The sequence below is a fragment of the Marmota flaviventris genome, chromosome 13, assembly GCF_047511675.1.
Source record: "Marmota flaviventris isolate mMarFla1 chromosome 13, mMarFla1.hap1, whole genome shotgun sequence".
NCBI classification, from domain to species: domain Eukaryota; kingdom Metazoa; phylum Chordata; class Mammalia; order Rodentia; family Sciuridae; genus Marmota; species Marmota flaviventris.
The window spans coordinates 96,740,622-96,763,958 of NC_092510.1; the positions used below are offsets into that span (position 1 = coordinate 96,740,622).

A 23,337-nucleotide genomic window follows, 5' to 3' on the forward strand; every position below is an offset into this window, starting at 1 on the left:
AAGGTATTTCTACATCCAGCCCTTAACGACATAATCCTTCAGTCTGCCATCAACATGCTCAGTTTTAGGGAATGGTTTGGACAATTGTCTCTTCCCTACCCCACTTTTTTCTACAGTGTGATTTTATGACCTCATTTCCTAGGATCAACAAAATGCAGGCAGAATTAGCACCATCTGACCAGCCATTTGGTGACCATCTTTGAGCACTGAGCCATGTGTTAATGACATGGATAGCTGAGGTACAGACCCGTACCAAATGGCCTAGCTAAACACACACCATACATGAATACCAGAACCTCCAGTCCTTCCCAGGAAGAGCCACCTCCATGATATCTGTCACCAGCATGATCTCCGTGCTCAAAACAAGAGTTTCCAGTGCCCCCCCTCCCTGCCTCCTGTGGGTCAGGGTGTCTCTTGCTCTCCTCAGAGGTCACATAGGTCTTTGCCTCCTATATGTCCAGGTCTTTCCTCCTCAGGTCCATGTGTTCTGTGTCTCTGTACTACTTCTTGCTTCTGCTAGTATCCTGGGGTCTTTGTTCTTTGACTCCAGTGGCCTTCACCTGGTCACATGTGGTACCCTGCTATACTATGAAAGTATTTTCAAATTGCTTACAGAGTGTTTTCTAAGGAAATTAGGTTGATCGTTGAGTAAACACGGCTACTCTTAATCAACAGCATGATAGCTAACAGGCCCCTGCCCCCATAATCAGAGATGCAAACTGTGAAGCGCATTGTTTACTTGGCTAATTCTTCACCACAGGAGAGAGAGAGAGAGACCAGTTTCCTCCTTGGTTGTGATCTCTTGTGCACTCCAGTGGCAAAATTTTCCTGAGCATCTCCGACATGCAGTCTCTTCCGGTGCCCCACTTATCTTCCTGTACCACAATGTCCCCTGCCCACCACCATGCCCCTCATATACCTGCTTCGACTTTCATACCAGTAACACAGGCTCAGCAATATTTCTCATTGTTGTAGAAAAAAATATCGTCTACTTGATCAAAATGTGGAGTGTTCTATGCCTTTGATGTTGCTCTGATGAGTAGAAAGTATTCTCAGTTTTCTGAAAGCTGCCTTTAGAAAAGGCCCGTTTTCTTCTGAATTTAGGCAAGTCTTCCCATCTCAGCTGAGGCATTGGGCACACAGAGTTTGAAAACTGCTCTTGTCCTTCTTTTGGTGTCGTCAAAGATGGAAAGGAATTTATCTTTTAGCCAACCTTTCACCACACAGGCTCTGAACATGAAGAGCTCTTTTGTCTGGCCTGCAGACATGTAGCCCCTTTCACTTACTAACTGCTCCAGGCAGGCAGCTTGAGAAACTTCCCCCGGGGCTGTGGATCCAAGAGCACTGAAGTTTCTCTTGGTGCCTTTAAACTGAGACCCTTTCCTTTAGGCTCTCTCCTGTTTCCGGCAAAGCCACGCCTTTGCGAATGCACGGCTACCCCACAGTTGGAACATCTTCTTTGCCTCTCTCTTGGAGAGAGGAATATCTATAATGTGTATGCTTTTTTTTTTTCCCCATTGAGGGAAAATCATGAAAAAAATCCAGTTTCTCCTGTTGCATGTGCTTTATCAAAAAGGGCTCAGGTTTCTCATCCCTCTGTTACTGCTGAGCCATGAGTAATATATATATTTTTTTTACTTTACTGGTTTAATTAAAGCGGTTACCCTGGGCAAAAGATGCTGTGCTTTGGGGCCCAGCTTCTTAACTGGCCTATTGCAGTTGCTGCTGTGTTGCAGGCTCAACCTGGGTTTGCTCCACCCACGCGAGAGCGTGCTGACTGCTTTGGGAGTATGTTCCAGCGTCTTGCACCTTCTCTTTTTGATCCCTCCTGATTTTCTCCTTCTGATGCTTCCCCTTCTTGCACTCCACAGAAACTTCTCTTGCCAAGGTCACCAAAGACCAAATTCAACCGGCGTTTCTCCACCTTTGCCTCATGGGACCACGCTCTCCCCTGCCCGAACTCTCTCCTTCCTTTGTGTCTCCCTGCTTCTCCTTTTCAGCGTTTCCAAGGGATTCCTTTTCTGCCTGGCCTTTCATGCGGATGTTCCTCCCGTCTGTCCCAGGTGTTGTTCTCACTCTGCTTGCTTCTGGGTGACATTCCCTAGTCCCACGCTTCAGTGTAGATTGGTGACTCCCAGATCCACATATTGAGTCCAGAATTCTATCTTTGGATCCATTGCCCAGATGCCCCCTGGACATCATTACTGGTTGGCCCAGTGGCAACCAAACCTCAATGTGCCCCAAACTGAACTTACTGTCATCCCTCTTGCCCCATGCCAGACCACCAAATAGATGGCATTGCCTTGTGTTGTGTTGCTAATTCCAGAAACAGGAAACCAGCCATGGCCCACCCATCTCCTGCCAAACCCTCTTGGGACTGTACTCCAAATAGATTCCATGGCCAGGTTGCTCTTTATCCACACCAGTGTGCATGGCCGGTGGAAGTCTTTTGAATGCCTTCGATGTGTAAACTAATTTGAATTTTACAACTGCCTACAGAAAGGTGTATGTACCATTATTGCCCCATTTTACAGCTGAGGTGACTGAGTTGCAGAAAGGCAGATTACCTTATCCAGTGCCACACAACTGCCCCCACATACACCCTTTATCCACAGTAGATTGTGCCTTTGCTATAAGTGACCCTCAAATTCCACTGTGCCTACAAATTCCTTGAGTGGCTTGTTTAAAATTCACATCCTGATCAGCACATCTGGAGTGGGCTGAGTGGCATGCATCTTCCATTTTGAAAGTAACTTTCATTTCCTTATGTGTTTCTTACCTCTCTCTTCTTGTCTGGTTCACTTCCATGTTGCCTGGTTCACTTCCAGGTATTCCTTTTTCTGGGTGACTTCTGTGTCATTTCCATTTCCTGTGAGCTTCTGGGACTTTTCCTGACTCTATGACTTCTCAAAGAAATGTAAACGAGTGTGCTGTTACCTAGTGTGTCCACGTTCTCAAATGTCATTCGCCGCAGTCTGGGAGCTTTGCCTTCCTTGATGCTATAAGAGGACCTTCATCCTGGACAGCCCTGGCAGTGTCATCTTTATGCTTTCCAACAAGTAACGGCAGCATCACCCTCAGCATCTCTCCTCTGCTTAGGGAACCGACTAGGTGCTCTTTAGCCTAGGATTTCAGAATTTCCATGGTCTCGCTCCAACCTGTCATTGAGCCTCAGCTCACGTGGCCTAGGATCCATCCAACAGGCCATTATCTGCCGTGACGCTGGCCTCTGAGGCCGCCTCACACCTTCCGTCCTTCTAGAACGCCCTGCTGAGACCTGCCCCTGCCAAGGCCCTGCTCTTCCTGGCCGCCTTTCCTGGCCTCCCTGTGGCCAATCACCTTTCCCTCTCCAGAGCCCTGCAGTTCTCGCATTCCTCCAGCACCCATCGTATTCCACACTGTAATAATTTGTGGGCCTTCGTTACCTGTCCTAGTAAGGGTCAGGATTCTTTTTAACTGAATCCCTGGCAGCCACCAAGTTCACTGCTGGGTGTCCACATATGAGCTACACAATCAGTTTTGCTAGAAATGTGATTTCTGATAAATTATTTTTCCTACTTTTTTATATTGCTTTTCATCCTTTGTATATGTATATGTGCATTCTGACTTACCCTTATTATGGAACATTTAAAATGTACTAAAAAGCACAGAGAGAAAAATTAAATTCATCCGTAATCTTGCCACCTATAGATAATCACTATGAAGATTTAGGTATGTCCCTTCAGTAATTAAATTTATATATAAAATGGACTTATATATTTTATATATTATTATTTTACTGTGCTTCTTTACTTAAAAACAAAGTATCATCTTTTGAAGGCATAGATACTCTTCCACAAACAACTTGGTCTCCCTCCATCCAAATCTCATATTTCTTATTTACGTCTGACTACATCGGCTGTGACCTCCCCAATACAAGTGAATGGCAGTGGTTCTAAGTTAGTGTGCTTGTCCTGCAGGTTCAGGTTAGTGTGCTAGCGGACATGACAATACTTTCTGTAATCCTTACATATCTGGAAATGACTGAGTTACAGTTTCCATGAGAACAACTTGATTTTAAGATTTCTGAGTCAACTGCCTTATTCTCTTAGAACTTCACAAATATCGATCTGTTACTGTATTCATTTCCTGAACTGCTATCATAGATTTCCACAAATTAAGCAGCTTAAGACAATAGAAATTTATTCCCTCAAGGTTCTAGAGGCTAAAGTCCAAAACCAAGGTTCTACAGGGCCATGCTCCTTCCGAAAGCTCTGGGTAGGAGTTCTTCCCTGCCTCTTGCAGCGTCTGGGGTTGCCTACCCTTCCAGACCCCCTTCAGCTTGCAGCTGCATTCCACTGTCTCTGTGTCCTCGCGTGGCCTTCTCCCTGCACCACTGAATCTGAACCTCCTTCTCCTCTTGTAAAGTCAGAGTTGTGGAGTTAGGTCCCATAGGAATTCAGTAGGACCTCATTTCAACAAATTTTATCTGCAAAAAAGACCCCATTTGCAAATAAGGTCACGTTCTGAGGTTCAGGATGGACCTGAATGGGGTAGAGCAGTGCTATTCAACCCAGTATGATTACTTAACAGGAGTAGTTCCAATTTATTTTCTTTCTTCCTTAGTAACCTTTCCTACCTGAAATTTTTTCAAAATTTTGTTCTTTTTTCTTTTATTAAAAAAAATCCCCATAATTTCTTTGCACATTTCTGTTTTGATTAATTTTGCCTGAAATATGTATCTTTGTGCTTTTTAGACCCAGGTCTTTAGTCAGGGATGAATATTTTCTTCTACTATATCTTTAATTATTGCTCCCCCCCCACCTTGAAACAATAAAGATCTTTTTCCTTATTCCTCCATGACTGTCTTTTTTTTTTCTCCTTATATTCATTTTTTTAAAAATTTTTATTTTGGTTCCTTTTCATTCTGTGTTTAGCATCTAAAATGTTTTTTAAAAAATGCTGCTATACTTATTCTTTTCTTTTCTCATAGAAGATAGTCTTGCTGTGTTGCCCAGGATGATCCTCCCAACCCCAACCTCAAGTAGCTGGGATTCCAGGTGGGCATCCCCCACCCACAGCTCAGTGTTTCAGTTTTCTAAGGTTAACACTTGTTTCCCTCTCCAGTGAAGATTTTCATCCTCTGTTTGTGTTTTTTGGGCTTGTTTTATCTCAACATGTGTAGAACCTTTACATACTATTACAAAGAGATTATTTTTTTTCCATTTCCTTGAGGGCAGCAATTGCTTCTCTAAATTTTATTTTGAGTTTGTAGTAAAGACTGATTCAAAGGCCAGGTGCAGTGGTACACACCTTTAATCTCAGCAATCCAGGAGGCTGAGGTGGGAGGATCTTAAGTTTGAGGCCAGCCTCAGCAAGTTAGTGAGACCCTGCCTCCAAATAAAAATTTTTAAAGGGCTGAGGATGTATTAAAGTTCAATTCCCCAGCACTGTGGAGGGTGGGGGGAAGATTAAAGCTATACTTCCTTTTTTAATTTTCAGGATCATATGTAGCGATTTTCCAGAGCTCCTATATTGAAGGGGGTTTTTATACCCCTTCTTACAATATCTACAAACAAAAACAAAAAGCTATTCAGACCTTATTTCTTCAGCATTCAGAGTGTATCACTGGCCCTCTGCTGTCATTGTCCTTTGAGGACTGTAGCTTCTCTGAGCTCAACAGCTGCGTGGCCAGTGATTGTACAAAGCTTCCTGATCGATTTCCAGCGTCCAGTTGGTGTTTATGTTGTAAAGCTCTGCTGGCATGAGATAGGATGTTCTCCTGTGCTTGGCTCTTTGCTGATCTGAACCAGTGGCTCCAGAATTTACATACAGTGGGAGCTTAGGGCTACAAAAAGTAGTCTGTTTGGAAGAGGAATATTGAAGTAATGTTTGCTTAGCTCTTTACATAAGCTTGAGAAAATGTCAGCTTTCTAGATCAAAGAACAAGATGCAGATTATACGCCTCTCCCTTTGGTGAGGCCAACAGCTTGGCATGTAGGCAAAATTGTTCTCCCCAGCACTCTGCCCCAGGACTCTACCTGTCTCTCTCCCTATCTGTGGCTCTTGGCTTATAAACACTGCATTTTCTACAATAGAATCTTTTTTCTTTCCCCCTTATTTTCTTTCTTTTTTAAATTTGACAGTAGGCTCTGTTTATTAACTGACCAGATTACAAAAATACCACAATAGACACCTTAGTTCATCCTTCTAATAAGCCTGCTGATCTGGTCTCTCTCTTGCCACTATCCCTACTTCTTCAAAACGGGTGGTCTTGCCAAGCATAGTAGTGCCCACATATAAGCCCAGGCCCATAGGAGGCTGAGTCAATTTAAGTTGACCAGGCTGGCCTCGAACTTGCGATCCTCCTGACTCAGCTGGGACATCTTTCAGATCTGGGGGCCCCTATCACTGACACCTCTGATCCTGATGACAGACACTAATTTGAATTCTGCACATACGTAGAGTTTCCTGCTTTTCTTGCCATGGCCATTCAAACATTCATTCTGCACACCTACCTGTATTCCTATGATACTGTTTAGTTTCTCCACAGATAAGCTTCCTCCTAGCCTTTCAAAACATCTTTGGGCAAGCTTCTTTCTCAGGCACTTGATCTTGGGCTCTGTGAAATTCCTTTGCTTTTTCTTCAAGACTGCTGGCAGAGCAGGAGGCTTGGATGTTTCCATGGTTCTAACTGGGAAAGAGTCCTCCCCACTTCCTGCCCGTTGTTTTCTTGAAGGGAAGAAGAGGTGCTGGCGTGGGTGGGATACCTCAAAATGTAGTTGCTCTTCATATAAACCCAGTATCTCTGACCCAAAATGCGATAGTGGAGGGAAGAATTAACCAGATTGGTTCTGTTGGAAGCAACAAAGCCAGTCACCAGATGCATCTCTCGGTTCCTCCCCATTGGTCATGGAGAAGCAGAGAGTGTTCTGATATTTCACCGTAGGATGAAAGGCGGCCTTCACTCATGAGTCGCATCTTCTGCGCTGGATCTCCACAGGTGTTTCCTGCTAGCCAGATAAATTTGAATTTGGAAACTGAGGCAAGTTCATTTGAGATGGAGAGTTTGTTGACAGTGCCCATCCTGACCTACCTCACAAATGGTGGCATGCTGCGCAGCAAGGCCATCTGTCAGGAGAGAGGGTGTTCTAGAGAGGTGACTAGTGGTTGATGGGGTGGACTTGTGATGGGAAAGGAAGCAGGAATGAAGGGAAGCCCTGGGCCGTGGCCCAGAGGAGCTAGCCTAAGTTGAGTGGGATGAGTTGGCTGCAGGCCTGCTCCTGTGGAAATGTGTTTCTGTGAACACAGGAAGAGGGGTGAGAGTGTGTGGGGGGTGACTGGGTGGTCATGACTCTGAGGGCCTGATGAGGGGTCAGCAGTAGGCAAGGCCTGTGCATAAGTTAGAGCAGCATTAACTTCATTAACCCCAAGTCTGGAGGCCATGAACCAAAAGACCAGAGCGCGTTAGCCAGGCACTGTGCCAGTGTGGGGGGAGGGCGTTGCTGGAGTCTTAGGATGGGTGGCAAAGCTCTGGAGCCAGGCGAGGTCGTTAAGTGGGAGAAGGCAGAGCTCGGGCCATTGGCAAAATCATCATGATGGATGTGGAGCTCGCTGAGGATGGTGGCCAGGATGAGGATGATAAGCAAGGCCTGAGCCCAGGGCCAAGTTCTCACTGCTTCTCTTCCAGTCACTATCTGTCCTCCTGGATGATGTTCCTCCAGGCATCATGGTGCTCAGCACTCAGCTGCTCAGCTTCCCAAATCTTTTTCCTGTCCCTGGCACAGGCAGAAGGTGAAGAGTGGGAGGAAAAGTACACACACCTCTGTCCCTGAACCTGGCTCCCCCATCCCTCCCTCCAGCAGTGAACTGAAAGACAGAGATGGGAGGGGGGAAGTTGGTGGGGAGCACCGCTCAGCATGAGGACTCAGCAGCGCCCACCAGCGAAGGGACAATGCCTTCTGCCCATAGTTATTTTTATGCATACATTTAAATGTTCTTCCTTTCTGAACAGTTCTTTCTAAGTCAGGAGTGAGTATGTGTGTGTGTATGTGTATGAGAGACAGACAGACAGACAGGCAGATTTGTATGTACAGGGTCAAGCGGTCTGCTTTCTTGACAAGTATTTGCTGTTTTAAAAAGCCTGCTATGTTGGAAATCATTTCTCAAAGGTCCTGTGCCAGAATAAATTGTGTTATAGCAATGCAGCCTTCCACCGCTGCCTCAGGCAGAGCAGGTCTTTCCAGCCTCTGACCTCCCCCAGCACCCTGAACTCGCTTCTGTTGTTATGGCATTTAACCAGGTTGCATTGTGATTTATCTGTTTATATGTATAGTCTTTCTCTCCCATTAGGATTTGTGGTCCTCCAGGGCAGGGATCATATTGCATTTATCTTTATTAGTCCAGCAGTTCGAACAGGCCCTGAAAAACAAGTTCTCAGTAATATCTACTAGATGGATCAATGTTTAAACAGATCTTCCAAGAGTTTAAATCCAGCATTAAGGCAGTTTAATCACTAACCCACTAATTAATGATTTAATACTAATCAGCATTTTATATTAATCAATGTCATATTATTATAATAACACATGTTATAGCATAATATTTATTGAGCACCTGATACGTTGGGTGCTACTCTGGGATTATTATATATATTACATTATCAAATTCTCTCTGTGAACCTAGAAGTGGATATAGTCATTATCCCCATATTAGAGATAAGGAAACTAAAATGTAACAAGGAAAGATCAGGTGACTTTTCCAGTAAGCTAATAAATGTAAAACTGAGATTTGAACCCAGTCAGTTGGGTCCTAATCTCTGCACTTACTATCATTCATTTTAAAGAAAAGAGATCTGGAGGAAAATACAAAATATTATTTTTAAAGATGCCCTTTACATAATCTTTCTGAGATATTCTTTACCAAGTAAAAATATTGTTCTGTGGTTTATACACTTGAATGCCACTTACACAGTGCATGCTAAACAGAAATCACAGTAATCCCAGACAGATTTAGGATGGGAACAAATGCCAACCCAGGAGACAAAGTAGTAAAGTAGAGGGGAAAGAGATTTTTGTTTTTGAGAAAGTATGTATTCATATTAATTTTAGAAAGATTCTCATTTAATTGTTTTTAATAGGAAACAAATGATATTTTTATTTAGTGATAAGTTAATTACATTTTTTGCTTCTTGTTTTCTATTTTCTTTTTTTAATATTTATTTTTTTAGTTGTACACAATATCTTTATTTTATTTATTTATTTATTTTATGTGGTGCTGAGGATCGAACCCAGGGCCTCATACTTGCTAGGCAAGTGCTCTACCGCTGAGCCACAACCCCAGCCCCTCTTGTTTCCTATTTTCTATTAAATTTCTTTCTTTTTTTTTTAATTGTCAATGGATCTTTATTTATTTGTGGTGCTGAGAATCAAACCCAGTGCCTCACACGTGCCAGGCAAGCTCTTTACTACCGAGCCACAACCACAGCCCATAAATTTCTTAAATTCTACAAATGGATATTATTGCTTAGATATTAATTTTTTTCCTGAAATAAAACATCTAATACATTGAACACTGTTCATTGTTGTGTGAGTCAGTTACAGTGTGGCTGAGATTAGGCAGAGCCCACTCAGAGCATTGACTCACACAGATAACTACCATTTAGTGTATTTAACAAATCAGATGAGAAACCGGTTTGATCTCAGAGTTGCACGAAGGCCCAGCATGGTCAGTCCTGTTCAGTGTAGCTTTCTGCAATTGCGAAAATGTTTATAGCTGCACTGTCCAGTGCAGTAGCCACGTGTAGTTGTCAAGCACCTGAAGTGGAGCTAGTGCAGTTGAGGGATGGGTTTTGTTTTGTTTTTTAACTTTAGTTAAGTGAAAATAAATTTAAATAAAGCAAGAATTCTAAAGGAATTGCCAACTGACCATATAATTGGTCATTTCCTTTTTCTGTCTACTAGATATCATCCTTGGGATCTGATCATTTGGTGTCTGACCCAATCAGAGCTGTGGGACCAAATAAATTAAACATTCTGCCTTCTTTCCTTAGCATTGCTGATGTTCAATATATGTCAACTCCCTTTTGCTGACTTTCTCCACCAAAACATGCAAAAGATCTGTCAGTTCTTCTCTATGGAAACATCTGTGGCCATCGTGGGGTGGGTGCATGTAGAAGACGGGACCTTGACCTCTTCAGAAGACCCCCAGGCCATGGAGGCCTTTGTGGGCAGTGTTCTGCTATCTTGGGTTTTTAATAGTGATAGATAGGCAGATTCAAGTTTCTTCCCTTTTTAAAATAATTTTTACTTTGTGTGTTTTCTTAGTTGTTCACTCATCGAAGTTTTCATGGTATTCTCATAGTTTCACATTGCATTCTCTTGATCTTTTAAAAAAATTTCTCTCTACTTTGTCATCGTATTTGATTTTCTTCCTTTTCACCGCACACATTTGTCCCCTGCTCCCATGTGTCTACCAGTTCCACTGCCCTCCTCGTTCTGCACTGCCCTCTTCAGTCTTTGGCTGATTCCTGTCCCTGCTGGTCCTGGGTTTACTTCATGGTTATTTTTCATATCTTCTAGAGATTCCTATTTAGTTCTTTATTGTTATCCTTTTTTATTTATTTAGTAATGAAAGCATTTAAGAATATGAATTTTCCCATTAGAGAACATCTAGGGCTTTGTATGCTGTCGTGCATCCTGTCCCTGTTGTTGGGCGGGTTTGAATCACGTCCAGTTTGACTATTCCTAGTCAGCCCAAGTTTTTTCAAGTGTATATTTTGAATTCCCAGTTGTTTGATCCTTTTGAACTGATTTCTCACTTGCATTATACAAAAACATGATCTATACAGCTTTACAGGGTTTTTTTGGTCTTAAGGAATTTTATACAATTTTTGTGGTTTTTGTTCAATATTAATTTTAATATTAATTTTATTATTAAAATTTAATAAATGTTTTAATTGTGTATTCTCTGTACCTTGCTAAGTTCAACATATGGCTATTAAATAATGCTTATTAATTTTATTATTTGACTCTTCTATAAATCCTTACTAGTTTTTACCTTGATCTGTCAGAGAAGCATACTAAAATTTCCCACCATAATTTATGTGTGTGTGTGTGTGGCACTGAGGATTGAACTCAAGGTCTTACACATGCTAGGTAAGTGCTTTAGTGTTGAGCTGAACTCCTGGCCCCCCTATAATTATTATTTATTAACTCCTATTTATAATAGTTTTATTGTATAATTATATATTATTATTCATTATATAAATATTTATAATTGTCCATTTTGGGGGGTAATTCTATTTTTCCCTAAACAATAATATTTTAATTTTTTCATTTGATGCCTCTTTTTCTTAAGTTTTACTTTATGATTTTATTCTTCCTTCACTGTTTTTTTCTGTTGTTGTTCCAATTTACCAATAATTTCTTTTATGCAGCACGAGGGATCAAACCCAGGGCCTTGTGCATACTAACTAAGTAAGTGCTCAACCACTAAGCTACATCCCCAGCCCCAAGTACATAATTCTTGAAACATCAGAAGAATAGAGAAACCAGGTGTGGCAGTGTGCACCTATAAGCCCTGCAATTGGGGAAACTAAGGCAGGAGGCTTGCAAATTTGAGGCTGATGTGGGTAATAGTAAGACTCTGTCTCACAATAAAAAATAAAAAGAGCTGAAACATACTTTAGTGGTAGAGCATCCTTGGGTTCAATCCCTAGTACCACCACCACCAAAAGAGAGAGAGAAAGAGAGAGAGAGAGAGAATATTCTCCCTGATAACAAGCATTCAGTGGGTACTTCATTTTATACAACTGTTCTCTCTCTCTTTTTGTGTTCACATATGTGTGTTTTTGGTTTCATCTTGTTTTATTTTGTGGTGGTACTGGGCAAATGTTCTACCACTGAAGTACATCCCTAGCCCCTAAAATATTTTTTATTTTACCTTTGTTTTTCATGATTGTTTTATTGTATATAATAGATGGCTTTTTCAGCTAGTTGAATTTCATTTATGTTCCTAATTCTTGAGTCTTTTTTTCTTTCCATAGGGGAATGTAACCTATTCATATTTATTAAGATGTGGGTGCCATTCTCTCTGTTGACCTCTTGGTTGTTCCTTGCTCCCCTTTAGCTACCTCCTCATTTCACTCTCCTCCTGGCTGCATCCTTCAGGAATACAGATCTAGATTGATCAGATTAAAAAACATCTTGCATGGGGCTGGGGATATAGCTCAGTGGTAGAGGCTTGCCTAGCACGTGCGAGGTCCTGGGTTCATTCCTAGCACTGAAAAAAGTGTTTATTTTATTTTTTTTAAAAAAAATGTACTTAGAGGGCTAGGGTTGTGGCTCAGCAGTGGAGCACTCACCTAGCAAGTGCGGGGCCCTAGGTTCAATCCTCAGCACCACATATAAATAAATAAATAAATAAATAAGATATTGTGTCCAATCACAACTAAAAATTAAATATTTTTAAAATTGTACTTAGAGTGGATAATTTGTTTGTGCAAAACCCCTATGTTCAATCCCCAATACCAGCTTAAAAAAAAAAAAAAATCTTCATGAACCACTGAACTCCTGAAGAGGCAGTGTTGTGTTTAAGGACAGAGCACTTATTTGAAAAAATCTCTTCTCTGGACACTTCTCCTGGAAGATTAACCAAGGGCCCCATGTGCTCTCAGGTGAGAGGAGACCTGACCCACCTGCCCCTTGCTTCTGGCTCCAGAGTGGTCAGATGGCAGACTGTCTGCTCTCTGCCCTCTTCCCCTGTCATTCAGGCCCAACTGTGTTCAACACAGGAGGCTTCTCGGGCTTCGGCCTCACTGGATAGCAGAAGCCATGCTGGAGGAGCAGGTGGGTCTGAGGGGTGACTTGGTTCCTTCTGGGCTCTGCCCACAGACCACCTTCATGACATGGGTCATTCTTCATGCATCCCCCAGGCATGTCTCTGGTTTTTATCATCATTTTCCTCTATTTGTGTCAAATTGATAATCTAGTTATTTTCGTCTTAGCATCAGTGTTTTGGTTCATGGTGGCCGCTGCTGTTCAAAATCCAGGAATCAATGCACTTCATCTGTAAGCTAATTACAGATTATTTTCATACATGCAGTTCACCCCAAAATTTTTGCAATAACTAGAGACTTTCTAAAATGTGCTTGTGCTTTAGGTAGTAAATCTATTTTATAGAACATTTGCTTTGATACTTCAGGTCAGTTTCCACCTTTTGAATTATGAGCTTGTCATAAGGCCAGTGATTTTTTTTTTTCTCCCTCATGAGGGTAATAGTTGGCTTGGAACATCGCAGTGCAGTGGAAAGCAGCACGTTGATTTATTTTTCACATCCAGCCAGGTACTGGAAGTGGGAGGTGGCTGTGCTCCCAAACTCAGGCTCAAGATGAGCCACTGTCTTCCTGTGGGTTTCAGTGTGAGCTTCCAGGACCCCTCTGGTTATGGGGGTTCTAGCCAGCGGGAGAGAAAAGGTGCAGGGGAGATATTGCCTCTCTCCTGGAAGGCCTGGGCCTATAATATAAATGCCACCCAGGACTTTGGCCCTGCAAATGGAGAAAACTGTCAGATGGCCACCTCAGGGGATTGAGGTCCAGCCTTGTGTCCAGGTACATTTCTGTCACTGGAGGACAATGTGAGTGGCATTGTCCACTCACATTGATGCCAGCTGAAACCTTAACTATACAGGGTGAGCTGCACTGTGGTATTGGACATTTAAATGGTTCCAGTAGAAACTGACTTTTCTGAGTCAAATCTTTCAGCAAAGGGAAGAGTGTAGACTTTGTGTGGTCTTGGTGGCCAGATCAGAGGTCTGTGAGGAGTGACTGAAAGAGAACCAGCTGACGTAGCTCCCGGCTACAGCCTCTCTGCCATTACAGGGGTTTTCCTGCAGTGTTAGTGTGGTTTGTTTTTGTCCCTTAGTTTGCTGGGGCTCGGTCTCCTCCTGCCTCAGCTGGTGTGCCAGTCTTCATCAGGCACCAGCCGCCACAGCTGCCCGAGCCAGCTGTAGGGTGGGGGTGGGGTGGGGCATGCTGGGGCTGCCACTCTGTGTCAGCCCAGTGACTGGCAGGCCTTCCACCCTCAGGGGCCACCCCACACTCGCCAGCCTGTGCACAGGGTGTGAGTGTGAACCCACAGGACTTGATGAATTTGCCACCAGGTTGACTTCCTTTGCCATGGTGATTCCCGAGCTATGTGGCCCTTCTGTCACTTTGTCTTTCCCACACGATGAACCTGGTAGATTTCTGTGACATTTCTCACACAAAAGTAGCGAATCCTCTCTAGTTTCACAGGTTTGCCCCTGTTTTTATATTTCTTTTGTCGCTTTCAGTAGGATTTCAGCCTTCATTTAGTTAAGTATTTCTTGTTCATAAATGCTTGATGAGTGTCTGCACTATGGCAGGTGGTATGCTTAGCTCTGGGGATACCAGCTGTCCTCATGCAGCTCTGGGGGGCAGAGGGAGTGTTGGAGGAGAGCTGATGATGGACCAAGTGATCATATGAAGGAAGGGAAAACATCACTCCCCAGGGTACTTGGGAATTTGCAGGGCATCCTTTCCCTGGGCAGTGAGGTCAGTGAAGGATCTTGGAGTAATGGGGACTTGGCAGGTCTGAAGGATGAGCTGGCTTCACTGGGGGAACTGGGGATGGGGGAGGTGGGCCACAGGGTCTCTGTACTTTGGTGCACCACATGCACACGCCCTCTGATGGGAAGAAAGGGTGCTGCAGGGAAGTGGATTGTAGGCACAGATGAGCGAGCAGTTTGCCAAAACCACCCAGCATGGTGCAGTGTTATGAGGAATTGTGGCAGAGGAGCAGTGGTGGAGGTGTCTGGACCAGTAGAGGTGGTCACAGTCATCCAGGTGAGAGATGATGGTGACCTATGTGCAGACTGTGATGGAGAGATGGGGAACTCATGCTCCTAAGTTCACAGGGAGCTAAATTCCTTCTATCCATCAAATCATCAATTGTGTTCTTCCTTTCTTTCTGAACTTCTTAAGCAAGGCGAGCCATATGCTTCTTACTCTAACATCAGCAAAGGAAAAGGCAGGGTTGCTTGTGCCTGACAGGGTCTGGAACATAATGGCAGACTTTTAATTTGTATTGGTTTAAGAGTGAATGAGTAGATTGGTGAAAGATGGTCGCTCTTCTCCCCAGTCCTAGATGGAACAAGCTATCATCAAGACTTTATCTACCCACCTCTACTTTAGGCATAACAAGGAGAATACACTCCTCCCATATACCTGTGAGATGTTACTAGCTAATTATAGCACTCTTTTTCTTGCTAAGTCCAGATATGATCGCAGAATGGCTCTCCCAGAGCCTTTGAGGCAGTCTACGCCAGTGACACCCAGCTTGGATCCTATTTGCTGCTCCTTCTGCTTTAACAGTGAGTGGACACCTACAGCAAGGATGACACTGGTGCCGAGTCCTCTACACTACCTTGTGGAAATGACAATGACCCTTAGAGACCCAAATCAATCTTGCTCTTGTACTTTAGAATTGGCCTCTGTAAAGTCAGAGTGAACAGTCCACAAGCGCAGCCTCACTTGACACCAAGCGCAGAGTTTGGGCCCAAGGACCACCCTCAGTTTCAATCATTGACTAGAAGGACTCAGAACTCACCAAAAGCTGTTCAGCTCACTTATGTTCAAGTGGCAGCCAAAGGATACAGATGAAAATCAGACAGGGCAGAGTCCAGGAGGGTCCAGAAGAAGAGCTTCCAGCTGGAGACCTGGGCAGCAACAACCCCTGCTGGCAACGATGTGTGGCAGTGCACTTGGAGAACTCACTGAGCCGCGGGATCCAGAGTCCTCAGTGGGCCTGACCATGAGGATATGGCTGACCACCGTGTGGCTGTCCTTAGCCTCCAGCCCCTCCATGGGAGACCTGTACTGTGTGAATGGGAGCCCTCACCATATTCCACAATGTTACTTACTATCTAGTGTGGCTCAAGGCCCCTATGTGAAGAGACACAGGAAATTCCTCAGGCTTAGAAGGTATATCCCAGGAGCCTAGGGTAAAGCCAGACTTCAGTTTGGATAAGGCAAACCCTCAGTTTATCAGCAGTATAGGATCTGCTACCAGCAATAGCCAGGCATATACATAGAAATCTTTTTATTTGTTTTTAGGAATTGCTTTGCAGGTTAAAGATTAGGTATGAAAACTGGGCCTCCTGGACCTTTCAAGTAAGGTCTGGTTAGATGAGGGTTCCGGCATCCACTGTCTGGCTGCCTTTGCTCACTCCCAGCTCTGTTTGGGCAGCTAGCTGGGAGCTATTGATTTACCCTTCTCTGCCTCAATTTCCTTGCTCATAAATGAAATTAGTAAGAGTTTCAGCCTTGTGTTGTTTTAAGAATTAAGTAAGATAATACATATTAAGGGCAAAAGAATAGACGGCACATATAAATACTCAATAAACACTCAATACTATTTTTATGTTTATCTTGAGAAAAATGTGCCAATCTTTCTCAAATAATTTTCCCTGGGAAAATTTGTGGGGAGGTTCTCTGAAATTTTTTCTCTTATTTTCACATCTCCATGTCTTGTAAATACTAGTGAAAGTAATAGATAGCAAATCTCTCCTAAGATAGTGTTTCTGTTTCACTGGATGAGCCTGAGATGGAATTGTAGGATGCGCCCCTCCCACCCACAGCAAGCATATTCTAATAAGTCTGGAGTGTGGAAGTTGTTGGCAGATCTTCGCTGAAAATTACAGGTAGATTTAAAAGTTTAAAAGAAGAGAGATCATTTTTCCAAGTCACTCTGAGAAATCTAGGAGAGCATCTCAGGGGAGCAGTCTGAGGACTGTGGTGCCACGTGCGCTCTCCTCCCGCCTCGCCTCCTCCTAGCACCCAGCCCTTGAAGACCATCCATCTGCAAGTGCCCTCTTGCCGTTACTCAGACGGTCTGCCCACCTGGAAGGCATGTGTTCCTGCCAGCCACTAATTGTTCTTCCGGCTTCCCTGGGAAGGCAGTTGAACTTGATGCTTGGCTTTGAGTTTTGCCATCTGTGAGCCGCCGCTTGTCCACATTTGCTGTGTATGAAAGATTATTTTTCCACAGACCATTGCTTTAATGTATTTCAGTTTTGGAAAATGTTCTGATTTGGATTTGATGCTCTCATTTTCCACTCTTGCAGCCCATGTGGTCCTGACTCTTGGACTCCTAAGATCGTGGGACTGATGCTCTGAGGACTCAACTGATAGAACTCAAAAGGAACCCTTAGCTTCAAGGCAGGGCCCGTCAGCTCATTTGGCTTGAGTATAGCAGGAAGCCATTTGGACAGAAGGGGCATTGAAAATGGTGGCCCAGCTACTGACTGAATGCTCTTTTTTCCCCCTAGCTTATTTCCAGTGATGCTGATGGAGCTATCCAGAGGGCAGGCAGATTCAGAGTGGAAAATGGCTCTTCGGATGAGGTAAGAATATTCCTCAGTTCCTGTTCTGGCACCAAGCACACAATTGTGATGCCTGTGCCATAGCAGTGGATAGTTTGTGATGGTCACAAACGACTCACCTGAATGGAGCTCTGGAAGGGGTAAATAGAGCTTTCCAGAGCTTTGCATGGAGTAGATGTGGAGGGGCACTGCTATTACCCTGGCATGGAATGTGCTAGTAATTGGGTGACACATATCTTTTAAAAGTTCTGTCATAAAACCAGGTGGACACATGCCATTGTTCCGTCAGAATGGTAAAAAAAAATCCACAGCATCTTTTTTGGATCCAAGCTCCGACCATTTGCCAGGCTGGTCAGCCCTGCATTGCCACATGAACAGATCCATTTCCAGGAGAAAGGTGCAAAGGCTGTGTTGACTACAAATGTTACCTTTATTCAGAGAAGCTGCGGGGAAAGGAGGGTACTGCTGCCCACCACTCCCTGGGCCCATACCCTCCTTCTGAGCCCTGATGGTCTTCCTTGCTGCCAGGCACAGGGATCACTTTGCTTTTCTTTCTTTAAGACCTGCATAGCTTGCTCTGTCCCTTAGAATCTTCCCCTGAAATTGCAGAGTACAGTGGAAGCTCCTGATTCTTTATCATCTCTGAGCCTGTTTTCAAGGTAGCTAATCAGTGCTTTAGCACCTCAGCTTTAGAATCAGGCAAGCCTGGGTTCAAGTTCCAGCTCCCCTCTCTATTTGTATGACCTGGGTGAGGAGCCCAGCCTTGCTGAGCTCAGTTCATCATCTGTGAATCAGAAACCATCTTGAGAGTCTTGAGTGAGCTCAGTGAGGTAAGCTGGAAAGCTCTCAGCCCTGCACCTGGCATACAGTAGGGGTTTGCTCCTGTGATCATGGTTGTTGTGGCTCCCTGATCGTTGCCATATTGACAGTGCTGCTCGCCCAACCACTTCCCAAAGCAAATTCTTGGTGAAAGACTGTGGGCTGAACTTGAAAGGCCCTAGCATCCGGGAAGTCAATGTTCATCTTCACCTTTGGCCCTGGCTTAGCGTACCCATTCACCCAGGTATGGTGCCCTCACTATTGCTGTGTCAGGCAAAAGGAGGCATCGCTGTCCTCCGCCAAGCCCCTGAACAGGTGCCCACAGACTTCTTGCCAGAATGATGTCAGGAAGTTGGCCTCTGAAGCTTTGAAATGGCCCTCCCCAAGTGGCTTGTGATGACACAAAACACAAAGTCTCGCATGTCCCAGGTGCAAAGCCCAGAGCATAAGCAGCAAGTCCCTGTTTCAGTGCTCAGAAAACCAGTGACCACCATGCTAAGTTTCTGCTCTGAGAACCAACACACTGGAGACCCCAGAGACTACTGTGCCTCAGGACATGCTTCTGCTACCAAAAGCTTTCAGAATTCAGCCCAGCCCAAAATGAGCAAACTGCCTTGGACTATACCCACCAAGCACAGCTCTGGCCCCTGCTGGGACTTGTGTCTGGAGGAAACCCACGCCTCCAGGAAAGACATAAATGGGGTCTTCATGTGGTTCTGAAATCACTATGAACTTTGGCCATCAAACACTGCTCACCAGGCCGAGTCACCTACTCTGACATACACCTGGGGACAGGTTCTGGCTCCTAGCCATGGATGGGAAATCACCTGTGGCAGGTCATGGGCAGGACTGACTCTGCAGTCAGATGCCTGGGCTCAAGTTATGGCTCTACAGCTCACCAGCAGCATGACCTTGGGTAGGTCCTTTGACTACTGGAATCATTGGTGGATCTGTTGACTTAACAGATCACTGTGGTCTGCTGCATATGAAACACAATCCCGTCAGATTGCTTCTCTGGAAGATAATACCAAGATCAAGTAGTGTTTTAGATTTTGTTTCCACCAAAGCTACTGAGCATGAGTTCTCAGTTGGAGTACCTTGGCTTTGTTTTATGTTGATGGTCCTCAGTTATAAGCTTCTGACAAGTGTCCAACTCAATGTCCCACCCAATGAAAGACCCCAGAGGCACATGACACTCAGAGGAAGATAATCAGCCTTGCTCTGAGTTAATTAGAGCAGTTAGTGCAATAGAAGACTCAATACAGCAATTTAAAATTTTCTGAACCCATGAAAAAACAAATTACAAAGCATTTCATTATTGGGTTACTTGTCCTTTCATTTTTGGATTATAAGGTCTTTTATATAGGGTGCACACTAGACCTTATGAGATACATGATTTGTAAAAACTTTTTCCCATTCTATGTTTTTTTTTTTCCTGCTTTCTTGATTGTGTCCTTTGAATCACAGAGTTCTTAACTTCATAGTACACAGTTTGTTATTGTTTCTTTGGTTGCTTTGCTTTCAGTATGTAAGAATCCACTGACTACATCAAGGTTGTATGGTCACCTCCTATAGTTTGCTGTTTCCTTAAGATAATGTTGAATTTGTTTTTTATTTCTCTGGACGGCGAGCAGAGGTTTCTGTGACTCGCTGTCTGTTGTGTCTGAGTGTGCCTGGCCACCTGGTTCTGTGCTGTCTCATCTTGAAATTTATCCTGAGGACACTGGAGGCCCTCAGCACATTGCCTTTGGCACAGAGGATTTTGGTTTGCTTTTGCAAGGTACCTTTAAACTCAGTCCTTGGGTTGAAGCCTTTAAACATCCAGGGGACAGACCAGAACTGCAGGTTCATGTGAAGGCCATGGGTGGCCACACAGCCCTCACCACTGGCTTGCTTGGCCAGTTTCCATAGCCCTCCTCAGGTTCCCTGATTTGCTGAAATGACTCAGGAGCTCAGGAAAGCAGTTTACTCTCGTCACTGGATTATTATAAAGGACGTATCTCAGGAACATCCCACTGGGATGGCACATAGAATAAGTGTGGGGCAGGGTGCCTGGCAAGGAGCTGCCGCACCCCCTTCAGGTGCCCTCTTCTCAGCACATGACTGTCCAACAACAGGAAGCTCTGTGGAACCCCGGTGCGGGGGGCTTATGGCTGTGTCACAGGCACAATTGATGGAATGATTGGCCATTCATCAATGATTCTCTCTCCAGCCCTCTTCTCTCCCAGGAGATTGGGAGGTGGGGATGTAAGTTCCAAGCTTTTAATCAAGGCTTAGTCTTTCCAACAACCGGCCACCAAGAGTCACCTCCTTAGAACAAAAGGCCCACCTGTTACCCTTCTCACTCAGGGAATTCCAAGGATTTTAGGAGCTCAATGTCAGGAACCAGGGTCAAAGGCCAAATATCTGTCTCCCATTATTCTGCATCCCCAGAGTAGATAATTCCATTTTTCAGAATTGCTAATTGCTATAAAATTCTTTTCACTGAACAGAGCACATCTATTTTTTCTGCTTTGTTCTCCACAGCCCCATAGGATAAGGCTGAGCCCTCTTCACCATGATGGGTCTTCCGTATTCAGAGATATCTGTTGTGTTCCTTATTAGATGGAACCAGTGCCTCCATTATCCCCCTTTCTGTTCCTTGGATACATGGGAGGCCACTAATGAGCATCTTATTTTTATTTTATTAGTTTCTCAACATATTTATAAGTCATCATGCATATTGACCCTTCTCATTTAGTCTACCTTCTCACTATTAATTTCTCATTCCTACTTCTATAATTTTAGTAATAATATTGAAAACTTACCAAATATACTTACTATGTGTCAGAATTTTTAATTGGCAAATTTATTTACTTTTGATTGACACATAATCATTGAACATAGTTATGGGGTACAGTGTGAAGTTTCAGTGTGCAATGATCAAATCAAGGTAATAACATCTCTAGCCAATGAGCCTTAAGTGCTCAGAAGGGAACACAGGGCTCTGGATGTGCTCTATAAGGCCACAGAGGAAGCCGGGCTGTCTCCTTCCTTACTGTAGACACTCCGTCTACTTTTTTGAAGCCCCTAAACCCACTATGAACTGACAGTATGGTGTCCCCCACCCCTGCCTATTTCATGTGTGCTGGGGTTTAGCAGTGAGGCAGTGTGGGGTTGCAGGGATGATTTTGGAGTCACACAGACCTAGCTTCCCATCTCAGCTCCAACGCTTACTGGTCTGCAGCTCGGTGTCTCTGAGCCTCAGCTCCTGATGGGTAGAGAGGGAGATGCAGCCCACTTCACAGCACCTGACCTCCCTGCCCTGCACTGGAGTACTTCATATTTTGCACCTAAGGGTAGGATTTTGCATTATCTTCACTGAATTTAATCTCATTAGAGAGTCCCATAATTGTTAATTATCAAGAATTTTTGTGACATCTTGATTTTGTCACCTGTCCTATTAGCTGAACCACTGAGCAGCTTTATATTTCCTTCAGATATTCTTGTCTTGCCATCTGTGTGCTCATTCAGATTATTAATTAAAATGTGCATGACCCCCCCAGGTGGGTCACTAGGGAGCTCCCACACTGCTCACTTGTATGTACCAATTAGTAGATGGTGGAGCAGAGGGGACAGTCTCTTGGCTCTTTACAACAATGGCCATTAGCATGGGGATGGTTCTCTTATACACTGTTGAGGGATGTAGAAATTAGTTTAATATTTGGGGAGGGCAATTAGCAATAACTACAAATGTGTATACCATTTGGCCTCAGTTCTGCTAAGATGTGTACTGCAGCAATATTTAAAATAGTGGGGAAAAAACTGGAAACAACTTCGATTTCCATGAATAGAGGAATGATTAATATAAATTATGGTACAATTATGACTGTATAATTGAAATACTGGAATGATTGGTCTCAACTATTGGAAAGATGAAGTAGAACTGGGTGTGGTGATGCATGCCTGTAATCCCAGAGGCTTGGGAGGCTGAGGCAGGAGGATCAGAAGTTCAAGGCTAAACTCAGCAATTTAGGCCCTAAGCAACTTAGTAAGACTCTGTCTAAAAATTCTAACAAAATATTTTTAAAATGACTGGGGATGTGGCTTAGTGGTTAATTGCCCCTGGGTTCAATCCTTGGTACAAAAAAAAAAAAATGAAATAGAGGTATATTCACTACCATAGAAAAACATCACAGCAGAGTGTTAGAAGAGCAAATTCTAGAATGATTTGTATAATATCCATTTTCCTTCTGTAAAAAAAAAAAAGATAAATATGCGTGTCAATATGTAAGAAAATTTCCAAAAGAATACTTGAGAATGTAACCATAATTGCTTCTGGAGAATGAGCCTGAGAGGTCAGGACAACAGCTGGAGGCTTAGCTTCCCTCCTTGGACTCTTCCATGTTCTTCACAGGTTTTATAAGTCTATAGTCAACCCAAATTATTAAAAAGAATAAGTCATATCTGTATACATTAAACAAATTAGCTCTTTATGTCCTGACATAGGACTATTCCCAAGATGCTGTTGTACTTGTTGAGACAGTGTCTCACTGTTGCCAGGCTGGTCTTGAACTGGTAAGCTCACGCAGTCCTCCTGCCTTAACCTCTTAAATAGCTGGGACTACAGGCGCGTGCCACCATGCCCTGCTCCAGGATGTTTTCTTTAATGAAAAACCAAGCTTCAGTGTAATATCTGCACTATTGTCCCATTTATGAAAACAAATCATGTATATGTGTGTATGCATATGTATGTGTCTGGTGTGTGTGTGTGTGTGTGTGTGTGTGTAAAGTAAACACATCCTTGAAAATGCATTAAGAAGATCTGGCACTATCCAAAATCAATCTGATAGTATGGTTATTTCAGGGAAAAGAAGTGGAATGGAACATAGAAGATGGGGAGAAAAATGGATTTTAATTTTTGTTTAATTTTACTTTTTTACAAGCAGCTTCTACCCCTGATTACAATGTAATTTTTAAAAATTTAGTTTTTTAAAAATATTTATTTTGTTTTTAGTTGTATACAGTACTTTTATTTTGTTTATTTGTTTTTATGTGGTTCTGAGGATCCAACCCAGGGCCTCGCACATGCTAGGCGAGCGCTCTACTGCTGAGCCACAACCCCAGCCCCCCAAAATTTAGTTTTTTTTTTTAAAAATC

The 23,337-nt window shown here is 43.6% G+C and overlaps 1 protein-coding gene across 3 annotated transcripts in view; it reads left to right on the plus strand.

Moving 5' to 3' along the window:
- Positions 1–23,337, plus strand: part of Garnl3 (GTPase activating Rap/RanGAP domain like 3) — a 151,652-nt gene that overhangs the window by 49,134 nt on the left and 79,181 nt on the right. For all 3 annotated transcript variants that reach the window (XM_071600977.1, XM_071600978.1, XM_027944074.2), the window contains one exon: positions 17,326–17,400. In XM_071600977.1, coding sequence (XP_071457078.1) covers positions 17,326–17,400 — 75 coding nt within the window. The remainder of the gene's footprint in view (positions 1–17,325; positions 17,401–23,337) is intronic.